The sequence below is a fragment of the Aquarana catesbeiana genome, linkage group LG09 (genome assembly GCF_042186555.1).
Source record: "Aquarana catesbeiana isolate 2022-GZ linkage group LG09, ASM4218655v1, whole genome shotgun sequence".
Classification (NCBI taxonomy): Eukaryota; Metazoa; Chordata; class Amphibia; order Anura; family Ranidae; genus Aquarana; species Aquarana catesbeiana.
In genome coordinates, this window is record NC_133332.1 from 257,344,909 (window position 1) to 257,357,577 (window position 12,669).

Here is a 12,669-nt window from a genome sequence, read left to right on the forward strand (position 1 = left end):
GCCGCACCAGCTGTCCTTCTCCTCTCACAGCGCCGCCGTAATCCCCGCTGTGTCTCTGAGACACAGCGTCTCTCACCACACTTCTCTCCCGACCTCTGGCTGCACAGCAGCCCGCGCCTTACCTTACTCATAGGTCCGGCGTCAGGGAAGGGGGGATCAATACCAATCTGCTGGGGGGTCCGGCTGCTCACAAATCCGTATCTGCAACATCGGCATCAGCGAGGGCTCACAGGGTTGGAGACCCGGAAGTCAACGGCGCTTCCTAGCCCGGCGCCATTAACAGACTCCTCCCAAGAGTAATGATTTATGGTCTGGCCCTTGTGATCGCTCCCAATGTAGTGGTAGTTCCAATTTTTTATTTCACACAATATTTATTTTAGGCCATACAAACGCAATAAATTACCCAATATTTTTTTTTGTCAAATATAAAAGACGAGGTTGCACTGTAAACCTCAAATTTGCCTGCGCCCATGAAATGGCAACAAACAGCAGTATTTTATATTTTCCACACTTTAAAAAGCCCCCTATAGGTCTGGTGCTAGACTTATTGCTCTCACGCCGGTGTGCACGGCTATATGTAACACAATTGACGTTTTCATGCATAGGCGCACCCAACGCCTGCATTTGTACATGCATATATGTGAGTTAGGGGGCCTCCAAAAAAAAATTCGGGGGGATTTTATGTCCTTGTGTGTAACTTAAATTTTTACAATTTGAAAAACAACATTTTTTACTTTTTTCTTTTTTTTTTTTCTTCTTTATCACGTAGGGGACAAAAAGTCCCCATATATGATGATTGTTTTTGGTGGCAGCTTCTCTTTAGGGAGACATCCGAGGTCAAAAAGACCCTGGATGTCTCCCCTGTGTGCCACTAAATGTAATGTAATGTGGAGACACTAAGAAACGGACCCAGAAGTGATGTCCCCAGCAAGGAGGGAAGGAGAGCGGACATGTGCCTACACAGCTCTCTCCCCCATACCTGATGGCACTCGCTGTGCGGATCCCGCGCTACATGGCGGGGGGAAAGGGTGCGCATGTTACTGGGGGTGTGTGGAAGCATTTGGCTGGCAGCGCAGCCGCTGGAAAGCTTCCACCTGACAGGCAGGAGTCTGCTTGTCAGATTTACACACAATCACTGGGAATGTGTGTAAAACCCCCCGCTGTCCGGTCTGTACGATGTACATGGTAAAAGAATGAAGAGAGGGTGCACCAACCTTGCACATTACCCAAGTAATATTTATTAAAATCATAAAGAAGGAAACATACTCACAAACAAGTGGATAGTAAAAGCATATCACAGTCCCACAATGGACAAAGAGCAACCAGGTCACCAGGACTGTGTCCAACATGCCGGAGGACCTTCCAGATGGCTGATGCGTTTTGAAGGGGGATCCCCTCTTTCTCAGAGCCCCTACGATGTACAGGCCTGGCAGCAAAGGGGGTTAAAGGATAGCTTAAATCTAAAACAATGTAATTATTAATAATAATAATATTATTATACATGATTTATATAGTGCCAACAGACTACACCTAGAACCTTGGAATGCGGGGATGGGCTTATAGATGTGCCATCAATTTTGACAGAGAGATCAGGGGAAGGGACACATGGGGGAGGAAGAATTATAAGTTCGGTTTTGGATAGATTGAGTTTGAGGAAGTGATGTGACATCCAGACTGATATATCTGATAGTAAATTAGTGATACTTGAGGCGACAGAGGGAGTGAGCTGAGAGGTAGAGAAATAGATTTGGTTGTCGTCACCATAATGGTGGTATTGGAAGCCATGGGAGGCTATCAGCTGACTCAGGGAGGAGGTGTAGATTGAAAATAGGAGAGAACCTTGGGGAACCCCAATAGAGAAAGGGAGAGGAGAAAGTCGAGTTGTAAGCTGAAAAACGTGCGAAAAACTGCACTATGAAAATAAATGATAAAATGAAATTCCAAAGAAACTTTGTCGGAAGCTGCAATTCTCCTGTATAACATTAACACAGTGAAAATCTAGTAAGAAAAATTAGAATCGCGATAAACCTTTTAGATCATAAATGATAATTGATCAATATATACCCCACCAGTGTTCAAAAAATTATTATTATTATTATAATATATAAACCTTAATAATTAATTGTAAGAATTATAAATAAATATAGTAATAAAGTCCACCAGTGTTCGAAGAACCAATAAAGTCCAACAATATACCGTATATACCCGAGTATAAGCCAACCCGAATATAAGCCGAGGCACCTAATTTTACCGCAAAAAACTGGGAAAACTTATTGACTCGAGTATAAGCCTAGGGTGAGAAATGCACAGCTACTGTAAGTGGAAAAGAGGGTCAACAATGCCCATTTGCAGCCTCACTGTGCCCATTTGCAGCTATAGGTCCCCCGAACTTCAAACTCGGTAGTTAAGGGTTCCTAGATGCCCCCTAGCTGCGGCCAAAATTTGGGGTCTCTGGACCCAAAGGGTCCCGAAATGACATTGCAGATGGACACAGTTGACCGAATTTGGGGCCCCTTATCTCAGGGCCACTTGGTGCTAGGAAACCCCAAATTTGGTGTGCAAACTCAGTGGAACTATCACTACGACATATCCAAAGCTAGGGTTCCTAGCACCAAGTGGCCCCGAGATACAGCGCCCGAAAGTCGGTTTAGAAAATGTCAAGCACTTTTCTGCAGCAGAGAAGGACATTTTCCAAACCGACTTTGGGGCCCCGTATCCTGGGGCCACTTTGTGTTAGGAACCCCAGCTTTGGATATGTTGTAGTGCTAGTTCCACACAAAAATTTGGGGTTTCTAGCACCAAGTGGCCCTGAGATACGGGGCCCCAAAGTTGGTTCGGAAAATGTCATTCTCTGCTGCAGAAAAGTGCTTGACTCAAGTATAAGCCGAGGGGGCATTTTCAGTACAAAAGAATGTGCTGAAAAACTCGGCTTATACTCGAATTTATACAGTACATCCATATAAAATCCCCTGTGCTCAAAATGCAATCGATGAAGTCCATCCTTAAGTGCAATGGCAGCTCCAAACGTTATTTAAAAAAAGACTGTGCTGAATCTACCACCAAATAGGAGAAATCACTTCTTACCAGTTGACCGTGATCCCCCGTTACAGAGGATCAAGGAAAGCATGTAGTATAAAGCACAGCTTGATTCCAGTATGCAGCAAGCACATTCAGGGCTCTCCGGATCACTTCATTAACCATTCAGACCGATGAGGGGATACACGTGGTACATATAAAATATAAATGCTTAATGGGGGCCAGATGTTTATTCAATGCATCTGGACCCTCTTGGGAAGTGTTTAGTTCTGCTTGATGGTGTCTTTCAGGGCAGCCCAGGCCACGGCTTCCCACCTCCTCCCGGGCAGGGTACTGAGGCTCCCAGAGGGTGGGTGACAGACACCTCCGAGCTCTGCGCCCTCAGGACTGAGGAAACCAACACCATTAGCAGCATGAGTTGTAAGTAATGCTAAAAGTGTGGTTGGATAAGTAGGAAGAGAACCAGCAAAGAGTACAGTCACAAAGACCAAAGGCATGGAGTTTTTTGAGGAGGGGGTGGTCAACCATATCAAAGGCAGCAGAGAGGTCCAGGAGTAGGAGTACAGAATAGTGTCAATTGGTTTTGGTCATTAGTAGATCGTTTGTTAGATTTGGGAGAGCAGTTTCTGTGGAGTGTTGAGGATGAAATCCAGACTCAAGGGGATCAAGAAGGCTATTAAAAAGGTGGACGCTCAGTCGGTTGTAGACCAGACGTTCAAGGAGTTTGGATAAGAAGGGGAGCAAGGAGATGGGGCGTTGGTTGTTAAGACTGGATGGGTCCAGTGAGGGCTTTTTAAGTATGGGACTGACAAGTGCATGTTTTAGAGAGTTGGGGAAGATGCCAGAAGAGAGGGAGAGATCGAAGATGTGGGTTAGAGAGTGTAGAATAGAGCCAGAGGGTGAACATAGCATTTGCAAGGGAACAGGATCCAGAGGGCAGGTGGTAAGGTGGACGTTGGCAGCTAGTTTAGCAACCTCGTCTATAGTGGTAGGGTTGAAAGAGGAAAATAACATTGACGGGGACGGGATGATAATTTGCTAATGAGAGTGATAAAATAGGTCTGCTTGGCAGTGAGGAGGCTGGAATTGTATTTTTGGAGGGCAGATTTATATTGGTTGAAATGTTTCTGATACTTAGTCTTTCGCCACAGGTGCTCATGAGCACGACTATGTTTTTTCAGACTTCTAGTATCATCTGTTTGCCAAGGTTGAACGGGACGGGGCCTGATTCTGTGTCTAGTGAGGGAGTCCAGTGAGGCTAGTAGTTGTAGACAGAAGTGGCTAAGTCGGTGCAGGATAGGGGTGAGATTTTGTCGTAGAGGTCGTCGGTAGCAGAGTAGAGAAGAGAAGGGTTGAGATGATGTAGGTTTCTGCGGGTAACTTTTAGGTGGTCGAATGGAGAGGAGGTGGAGGAGAGGGAGAGAGTGAAATTAATAAGGTAGTGATCAGATAGAGGGAATGGATAGTTAAAGAGGTTGCATGGAGTGCAAAGGTGAGAGAAAACGAGGTCATATTATTGCCTTCAGAATAAGTAGGAGCATGTATCCACTGCTTCAGGTCAAAGGCTGAGAAGTTTGGAAGTGGCAGGAGTGTTGGTATTAATAGGGATGTTGAAGTCACCCAGAATGATTGTGGGGATTTTAGAAGAAAGAAAGCAGGGTAGCCAGGCAGAGAATTCATCAAGAAAGGTTGATCCTGGTCCAGGGGTCTGTAGATCACAGCTATCCTTAGAGAAACTGGAGTGAAGAGACGAATGCAGTGTGCTTCGAAAGAAGAGAGTGACAGAGAGGGAGGTGGTTGAAGTACCTGAAAGGTGCTATGTGGGGCTAGAAAGATTCCAACACCTCCTCCCTTACGTCCACTGGATCTGGGGGGGGGGGGGGGGGGGGGTGAGTCCAGAGAAGACCACCATGGGATAGGGCAGCATAAGATACTATATATTGCTGCTTACTGCTTCTTAGATTGGACGCTGCATTCGTTTTTCTTTTTTTCAGTAAATGTTCGAAAGTACAGTACTGTATATTTTTCCTGACTTCAAGTGTCCTTGTAACTTCTTGTACACCAAACTGATATTTTAAATATTATCAGTATTCCCAGCTATCATTTGTACATAATAGTCCAAATCAGGAGAGCAGCCTAGAGTGACAACCACAGCAGACCAACCTCCTTAGATACAGTGGTGTAAGTGAGCATAGCCCATCTTATGGATAGGAAGTTTGTTAATTACAGGATTACCAGGCATAAATAAAGAAGCCTGAAAAAAGGAAACAAATGCAGCCTCCTCATCTAAGGACTGCTAAACTGTAATATATGTAATTTTGGTATTTCAATTTAGATGCATTTTAACAAGTTCATGATCTTTTATAGGTAGTAGATACATCCCAAAACACTTCAACAAAGTTTCCAGAATGTATCCCCTATGCCCTTCTCCTCCTCCTCCTCCTCCTCCTCCTCCTCCTCCTCTGTAGCCACTGCTCCCACTGCTATTACCAGCTGTCAAAATGATAGATGGGAATTTTGAAGTACTGGCCATCAAATAGCAGTTTCTCCTGTGTAAAATTAGGCTTGCAGATGGATTCCAAGTGTCATTGAGTAAATACAATGTAACAGTGTACAGTATTACTACACTGTATTCAATATATCATTCATATGAAGATCAAAGTCTGACACTTGACCTGCATATGGCATCAGTTATATCTTACAAGTAAAACTATTTTTTTTTTCAATGTTGCCTAAAAAATGCACACAATAAAAAAACAAAAAAAAACAAAACAAACTAATTTTAGTGTCATTTTAAATGGAACAAAGTATGGAATAAAATGCAGTCCTTTTATTTTTTTACAATAAAACTACTTTTGTAAAGCTAACACTGGTCAAAATAGAAAAACAATGCATTCTATTTTCTATAGATTATATAGAATATTATGATTTTTTTCAAGACAGCATTGCCTAATGAAAAGTCACGTTTGTCCCCACAAAAGCAATGTTGTATTACATTGTTGTCTTAAGAAATGACAAAGTAATTATCAGATTAACAGGCACGTCGTGGAAATGTAAACTTTGCTCTGTCCATAAGTGATGTCACTAAGGCCTCATGCACACTGTAAGCTTAAAGCAGAGTCCCACCCAAAAGTGGAACTTCCACTTAACTGACTCCCCCCCCCCCCCCCCTCCGGTGCCACATTTGGCACCATTCAGGGGGGAGGGGGGAATAGGTACCTGTTTTTGATAGGTACCTGTCCCCACTTCCGGGAGGGGGCGCCATCCCTCGGAAGTTTCCCTCCCCCTTCTCCTTCCTCCGCTGCCAGGCCAATTAGAAAACACAGCACACTTCGTGCATGTGCAGTAGGGAACCGGCTGTGAAGGCTTCTCTGCCGGGTTCCCTTATGCCGCGTACACACGAGCGGACTTTTCGACGGACTAGGTCCGGCGGACCGGACTCCGTCGGACAATTTGACCGTGTGTGGGCTCCAGCTGACTTTTTTTCCCCCAAAAGTCCGACGGACCTAGAAATAAAACATGTTTCAAATCTTTCCGACGGACTCGAGTCTGGTAGAAAAGTCTGCTCGTCTATATGCTAGTCCGACGGACAAAAACCGACGCTAGGGCAGCTATTGGCTACTGGCTATGAACTTCCTTATTCTAGTCCGGTCGTACATCATCACGTACAAATCTATTGGACTTTGGTTGATTGTGTGTACGCAAGTCCGTTCATTCGAAAGTCCGTTGGAAAGTCCGCTGGACCTAGTCCGTCAAAAAGTCTGTCCGTGTGTACGTGGCATTACTACGAATGGTGGCGGCAGCACCCAAGAGCCTAAAAATCGTCTGGGGTGCCGAAATTGCGGGCTCCCTGGACAGACAAGTGTCCTAATATTAGAAGTCAGCTGATACAGTATTTGTAGTTGCTGACTTTTCATTTTTTTGTTGGGGGGGGTGAGCGGAAATCCTCTATATAAGAAGTGTTTTTTTCTCCTAGTTTAGCAGAAGTTAGCAGGGTTTTTACGGACGGTTAAAAGGTCATGTTGCAAGGCTGCCCTGCCTCCTCCTTCTCTTATAAATGGACATTTTGTTTTATTTACTTTTTTTTTTTTTAACAAAGTAGTTCAGAGCAGCACTAAAGAATTTCTGTCTAGGCGAGATGTGCTGCAAGGCTTTAGGTCCTGAGAGAGCCCTGCAGCACTAGTACATTCTGGCAATAAACAGCAAGTAAACTTCCATCACTAAATTGTACCTATAGGTAAGCCTATAATAAGGCTTACCTATAGGTAGTGTAAATATCTCCTAAACATGCACCGTGTGACATCACTGGCGCATGCGCTCTGAAGGAACGGCCACCCATGCCATTCCTTCAAAGCCCTGTGCCGTAACTGGGGGCTCCCGTGAGCATGGGTAGGAGTGATGTCATCACGCCTCCGGCCAGTCACAGAGCCGGAGTCCGTGAAGATGGAAGCGGCCTCCAGTTTCCAGGTAAGTTTCACATAATGTCTTGGTATGCGATGCATGCTAGCACATTATGCCTTTACAATGCAGGTAAGAAAAAACAAATGCTGATTACGCACTCCAATATGTGCCCAACACCAACACTTCCTCCATTTTACTGTGGGAAAAGAGCATTTTCAGCTCGCGGTGTTGACTTTTGGTCTCGCCTCCACCCCTCACGTACTCACAAAAATGTTGGCCCCAGTTTTGGCGTGGTTACGTCAGCGGGGGATTGCGGTCCTGGGCTGCTTGGACGATCTTCTTCTGCGAGCAGAGTTCTCGGCTACCCTGAGGGGCGACATAGCTCGCTATACAGACCTCAGTTTTCAGTTGGCTTCTATACTACCTGAAGTCTGCTCTGGCTCCTTCCAGAAAATTGGATTATCTGGGACTGACTCTGGTTTCATCTCTGGTCAGATTGTTTCTTCCTCTGGGTAAACTCCAGAAGTTGCATGCTGCATTTCAACTACTGTTGTCTCGCAGGTGGGCCTCCCTGCGGTCCTGCATGTGGGTGTTGGGCCTGATGATATCTACCTTCGAGGCGGTTCCATTTGCGCAGTTCCATACAAGCTCCTTTCAAGTGAAATCCTGGCATAAAGTGCCCGAGGTCTCTGGGCTATCAGATTCGGCTGAGCCAGAAAACCGGGGGTCCCTGGTCTGGTGGCTTCGCTCTCTGGGATTTCGGCAGGGCACATCGTTTCTCCCCTTGTATTGGACAGTGGTCATCACCAATGCCAGTCTGTCCGGGTGGGGAGGTGTCCTGGGTCTGGGTTCTGCTCGGGGTCGTTGGACGCTGGAAGAATCCGGACTGCCGATCGATATCCTGGGACTTCGAGTGATCAGACTACGTATGGATCATGGACGTCCACTTTGGGGGCTCCTGGTAGGGATCCAGTCGGATGATGCCACGGCGGTGGTCTATGTCAATCACCAGGTTGGAGCAAAGAGTGTTGGCAGCCCTGCATCCTCCGGTGGGCAGAAAGCCCTGCTCTGGCCCTCTCCACCATATGCTTTCTAGGAGTGGAAAAATGGCAGGTGGTTGCCTCAGTCGGCTAGTGTTAGTCCACGGAGTGGTCCCTTCACCAGGACATGTTTTATCAGATATGTCTCCGATGGGGCACCCCCCGAGGTAGAAATGTTGGCGTCCCGGCTTAACGAAACGGTACTGAGGTTTCTGGCAAGGTCACAGGCTCCTCTGGTTTGGCACTGCAGACGTTCTGGTGGCCCCATGAGGCCGAAATAGTCGGATCCACGCCTCTCCTCCTCTCAAGATTCTTCTGCGGCTTCTGCGCAGGATCGAGGCCGAAGGGGTTCCGGTCATTCTGGTGGGTCCGGGTGGTCTTGTCTGTCTTGGTACGCTGACCTGGTGCGTGTGGTCACTGAAGTGCCTTGGCAACTGCCTCTCAGGGAGGTTCTACTGTCCCAAGGGCCGATCTTCCATCCTACTTCAGTCACTGGTTTTGAAGGCCTGGCTGTTATGAACCAGGTGCGGAAGTTAACAACACTGCCGAAGGCTAGGAAGCCTTCCTTCTAGGAAGATTTACCACCGGACATGGATAGCATACATATCCCGGTGTGAGGCGCTTGCCATTTACCCTTGTTCTTTCTCTGTGGCTCAGATTTCGACCTTCCTTCACAGGAGGGGTTGAGCAGAACTTAGCCTTAAGTACTATCAAGGGCCAGGTGTCAGCCTTGGCGGTTTTCTTCGGTGTCCCCTGGTCTCGCACTCCCTGGTACGTACTCTTAACCAAATTGTTAATAATGTTCCATTTTAGTTGCTGCTCGTATTCACTTCAGCTGTGAGGGTATAGGTGTCAAACTATGGAATATTTTGCAGAGAACATGACCGTTGCTCGTCTTCAGTGTCTCCCCATAGCAAGACATTTTCCTGTGCTTAACTTGAAACAGTTCTGCCTGCATCTAGAAAATGCCACAAATGTTTGTTTTCACTCTGCTTGTTCCTTTGTAAATATCATAAGCCATCTGGAGTGAGTGCTTAATAGGTTGTGAGTGGTAAATTAAACACAGATGTAACTCAGACAGGGCCCCTTCACTTTTACACAAGTAAAATCTCCAGTATGCTTAGATATGGAAAGGTCCAAATCTTTGCTGCTTATTTAACAGTGACCTCTATATAAAGCATCACTTTATATTAACACCTTTGCACTTAGATTTGCCTTAGTGTATGCCTTTGTATCTTGTATATTTTTTAAAGAGGTTCTTCAGTCTAAAAAAAAATTCAAGTCAGCAGCTACAGTACAGTAAAACCTTGTATTGCGAACATAATTTGTTCCGGAAACATGCTTGTAATCCAAAACACTTGTATATCAAAGCGAATTTCCCCATAAGAAATAATGGAAACTCAGATGATTCGTTCCACAACCATTTATTCATAAGTCCTTCAGTTTATAGTCCATATAACAAGATTATAGCGATGTGACCAGGTTGTGTAACCATAAAATGTCCATCCACAAATGGAAGCCTCCACAAGGGGAGCTACAGAGTATAAAAGAGAAGAGAGGCGCCTCTAAGTGTAGCAATATAGATCTCACCGCGTTCAGTCTACAATCGTGACTGGGAAGACTACCCTGCAGTAGAGTGATCTGAAAGCAAGGCTTGAAGCGCTCGTGGAGGGCAGCGTGGAAGGGACGACGTCGATGGCGGTGCGAAGGACTGTCTATGTGGACAGCTTTACCACAGATGCCTGCATACTTAGATGTGCCTGTTTTAATCATCAAAAATTTTGCTTGTCTTGCAAAACGCTCTCAAACCAAGGTTTTACTGTACTTGTACTTTTAATAAAAGGACACTTCTCTGTCCAGGGATGCAGCACTGTCCTCACCCAGGCCAGTTCTTTGCCGGTTTTTGGGTCCCCTCTGCTGCGGCTTCACAGGCAGCTCCCCACTGCACATATGCGCGTTACGCTGCGCTTTGTGAATGGCCTGCAGCCTCCTGGGACCGGTGAAGTGTCCCAGGAGTTTGCAAGCAGGGACGGGGTGGGAGAACCTGCTGGTGGAATTACCTAGGTTATTCCAGCAGAAGTAGGAGCAGGTACCTGACAAAACTAGGTACATGGCCCCCACCCCCCAAAAAAAAAAAAAATGTTCCAAAAGTGGCCGAGGAAGAGGACATGAAGCTCAACTTCCGTTTTTTAGGTGAAGTTCCTGAATATCTGTAATGTGACCTTTTATACTGGACCCCCTCCTCATTCCCGCTATACCAGACTGCTGCAATCTCCCGCTGTCCGACACGAAAAAGCCGCTTCACCGGTCTGGGGGTATGAAATCCCTGCGGCTTTCTCTCCTCTCCATGAAGTGCTGACAGTACAGGCTAAACAGCTTCTGATTGGCCAGTGCCGTCCATGTGATGCTGGCCAATTAGGATCCCTGCAGTCCATACTGCCTAAGTGATACGGACACGAGATTAAGCCGCGGGGGTTTCAAAACCCTGGACCAGTGAAGTGGCTTTTCCATGTCTGACAGTGGGGGGTCACAGCAGTCTGGGATAGGAAGGGTCCCTGTAAGGTCACCTTACAGACTTTCTGAGAAGGTGAACTTACACTTTTAAGGCTTAATCTGCAGAGCTAACACACCAGGTTAAAGGTGCTTGGTTTTTTTTTTTTTCTCAGCTTTTTCAGAGTCCAGTGAGATTTATTAATTAGAGTCACATGTCTAAAATACAGATGCATATCTGTAAAACACTCTGAATTACATCTGCTATCTGTAATAATTTTTTCTCCTCTTTGCAGGCACCAAAGTAGGCAAAGCCCACAAGACGCAGAGGCTGAAAGTAGTTTTTGTACAAGTGACCGTAAACCAAGAAATAAGGAAACACTAAGTTTTGTTAGTAAACGTACCTCCAAGAAGAAGGTAACAGTAAAATGCATTACATGCTGTTTTTTTTTTTTTTAACCACTGTGATAATTTCATTTTTTTTTATTATTGGTGTAACCACGACCCGAGTTGTCTGAAAAAAGATGGCCAGATATTCATACAAATAATCCATACAAACATTAAAGAGGAACTGCAGTCTGCTCACATAATTTGTAATAAAAACATCTTTGCCAATCTGAAGCTTCCCTCCAACCACTTTGCATATTTTATATATACTGTGATTCTGTACTAGCCAAATGTGCTGCAAAAATCTCCCTCCACTTATGCTGGCCATACACTATACGAAAAATTGGCCGAAAAATCGTTCGTATGGACACTTCGTTCGTTTTTCGGCAAGTTAGTGGGTACAAATCGATAATCGTTTGTGACGTTTTTGTGGAAAAAAAACGAACGGCATGTTTGGAAAATTTCTGCCGAACGTACGATAAATTGCAAGGTTAATGTGTTTCCCGTCCGAACTGCCTGCACTAGGTATATGTAAAAAAACGAACACAAAATTATTTATTCATGTCCACTGAACAGATTATCGGACATTATATGATGGCACGATCGTTTGCGGTCACGGTCGAACGTTCGTTTTTCGAAAATGGGTTCGGCCGATTTTCTGTATAGTGTATGGCCAGCATAAGTCTGGTTGCAGCCATTTTAACTGTGGGCAGCTGAAGCTGCTGCCTGTTCACTTCCTGGATTTACACTGACACACACAGAGGCACACCTCCAACTCTGCAGCTCTCATTGGTCCTCTTTTGACTCATTCCCCCTCTCTTCCTGGCAAACTCTCAGGAGCGTGGGAGAGAGAGCTGTGCATGATGTCATAAGCCTAGGCTAATGACCAGACAAGAAACAGGAATTGGGCTGTATAAGGTATTTACTGGCAGAAAAAAAATGTTTTACTATCCAAAGTTAAAACAACAACAAGGGCAGAAGATTTAATACATGGAAAGTTGAAAAAATGACTGAAGAGCAGCTTTAAAGTGGTTCTAAATAATGAAACTTTTTTTTTTTTTACCTTAAAGTGGAGTTCCAGCAGTTCCTGTGTTTATTAAAAGTTAGGTGCTACAAAAAGTATAGCTGCTGACTTTTAATAAACAAGCACTCACCTGTCCCAGGATCCAGCAATGTGGCCGCCTGAAGCCTCGGGTCTCTCCCCTGCCTCTCCCCGGCATCACTAGTGTGGGCATCCAGCTGTGACAGCTTGCGGCTTCGCAGCCAGGTGCACATGTGCGAGTCGCGCTGCACTTCCTGAGTGGCCAGGCAATCT

The 12,669-nt window shown here is 45.5% G+C and overlaps 1 protein-coding gene across 2 annotated transcripts in view; it reads left to right on the top strand.

The window, feature by feature from the left end:
* The window catches only part of LOC141108550 (uncharacterized), a 177,898-nt gene that overhangs the window by 68,181 nt on the left and 97,048 nt on the right, over window positions 1-12,669 (top strand). For both annotated transcript variants that reach the window (XM_073600254.1, XM_073600255.1), the window contains exon 6: window positions 11,264-11,384. In XM_073600254.1, the coding sequence (XP_073456355.1) occupies window positions 11,264-11,384 (121 nt within the window). The remainder of the gene's footprint in view (window positions 1-11,263; window positions 11,385-12,669) is intronic.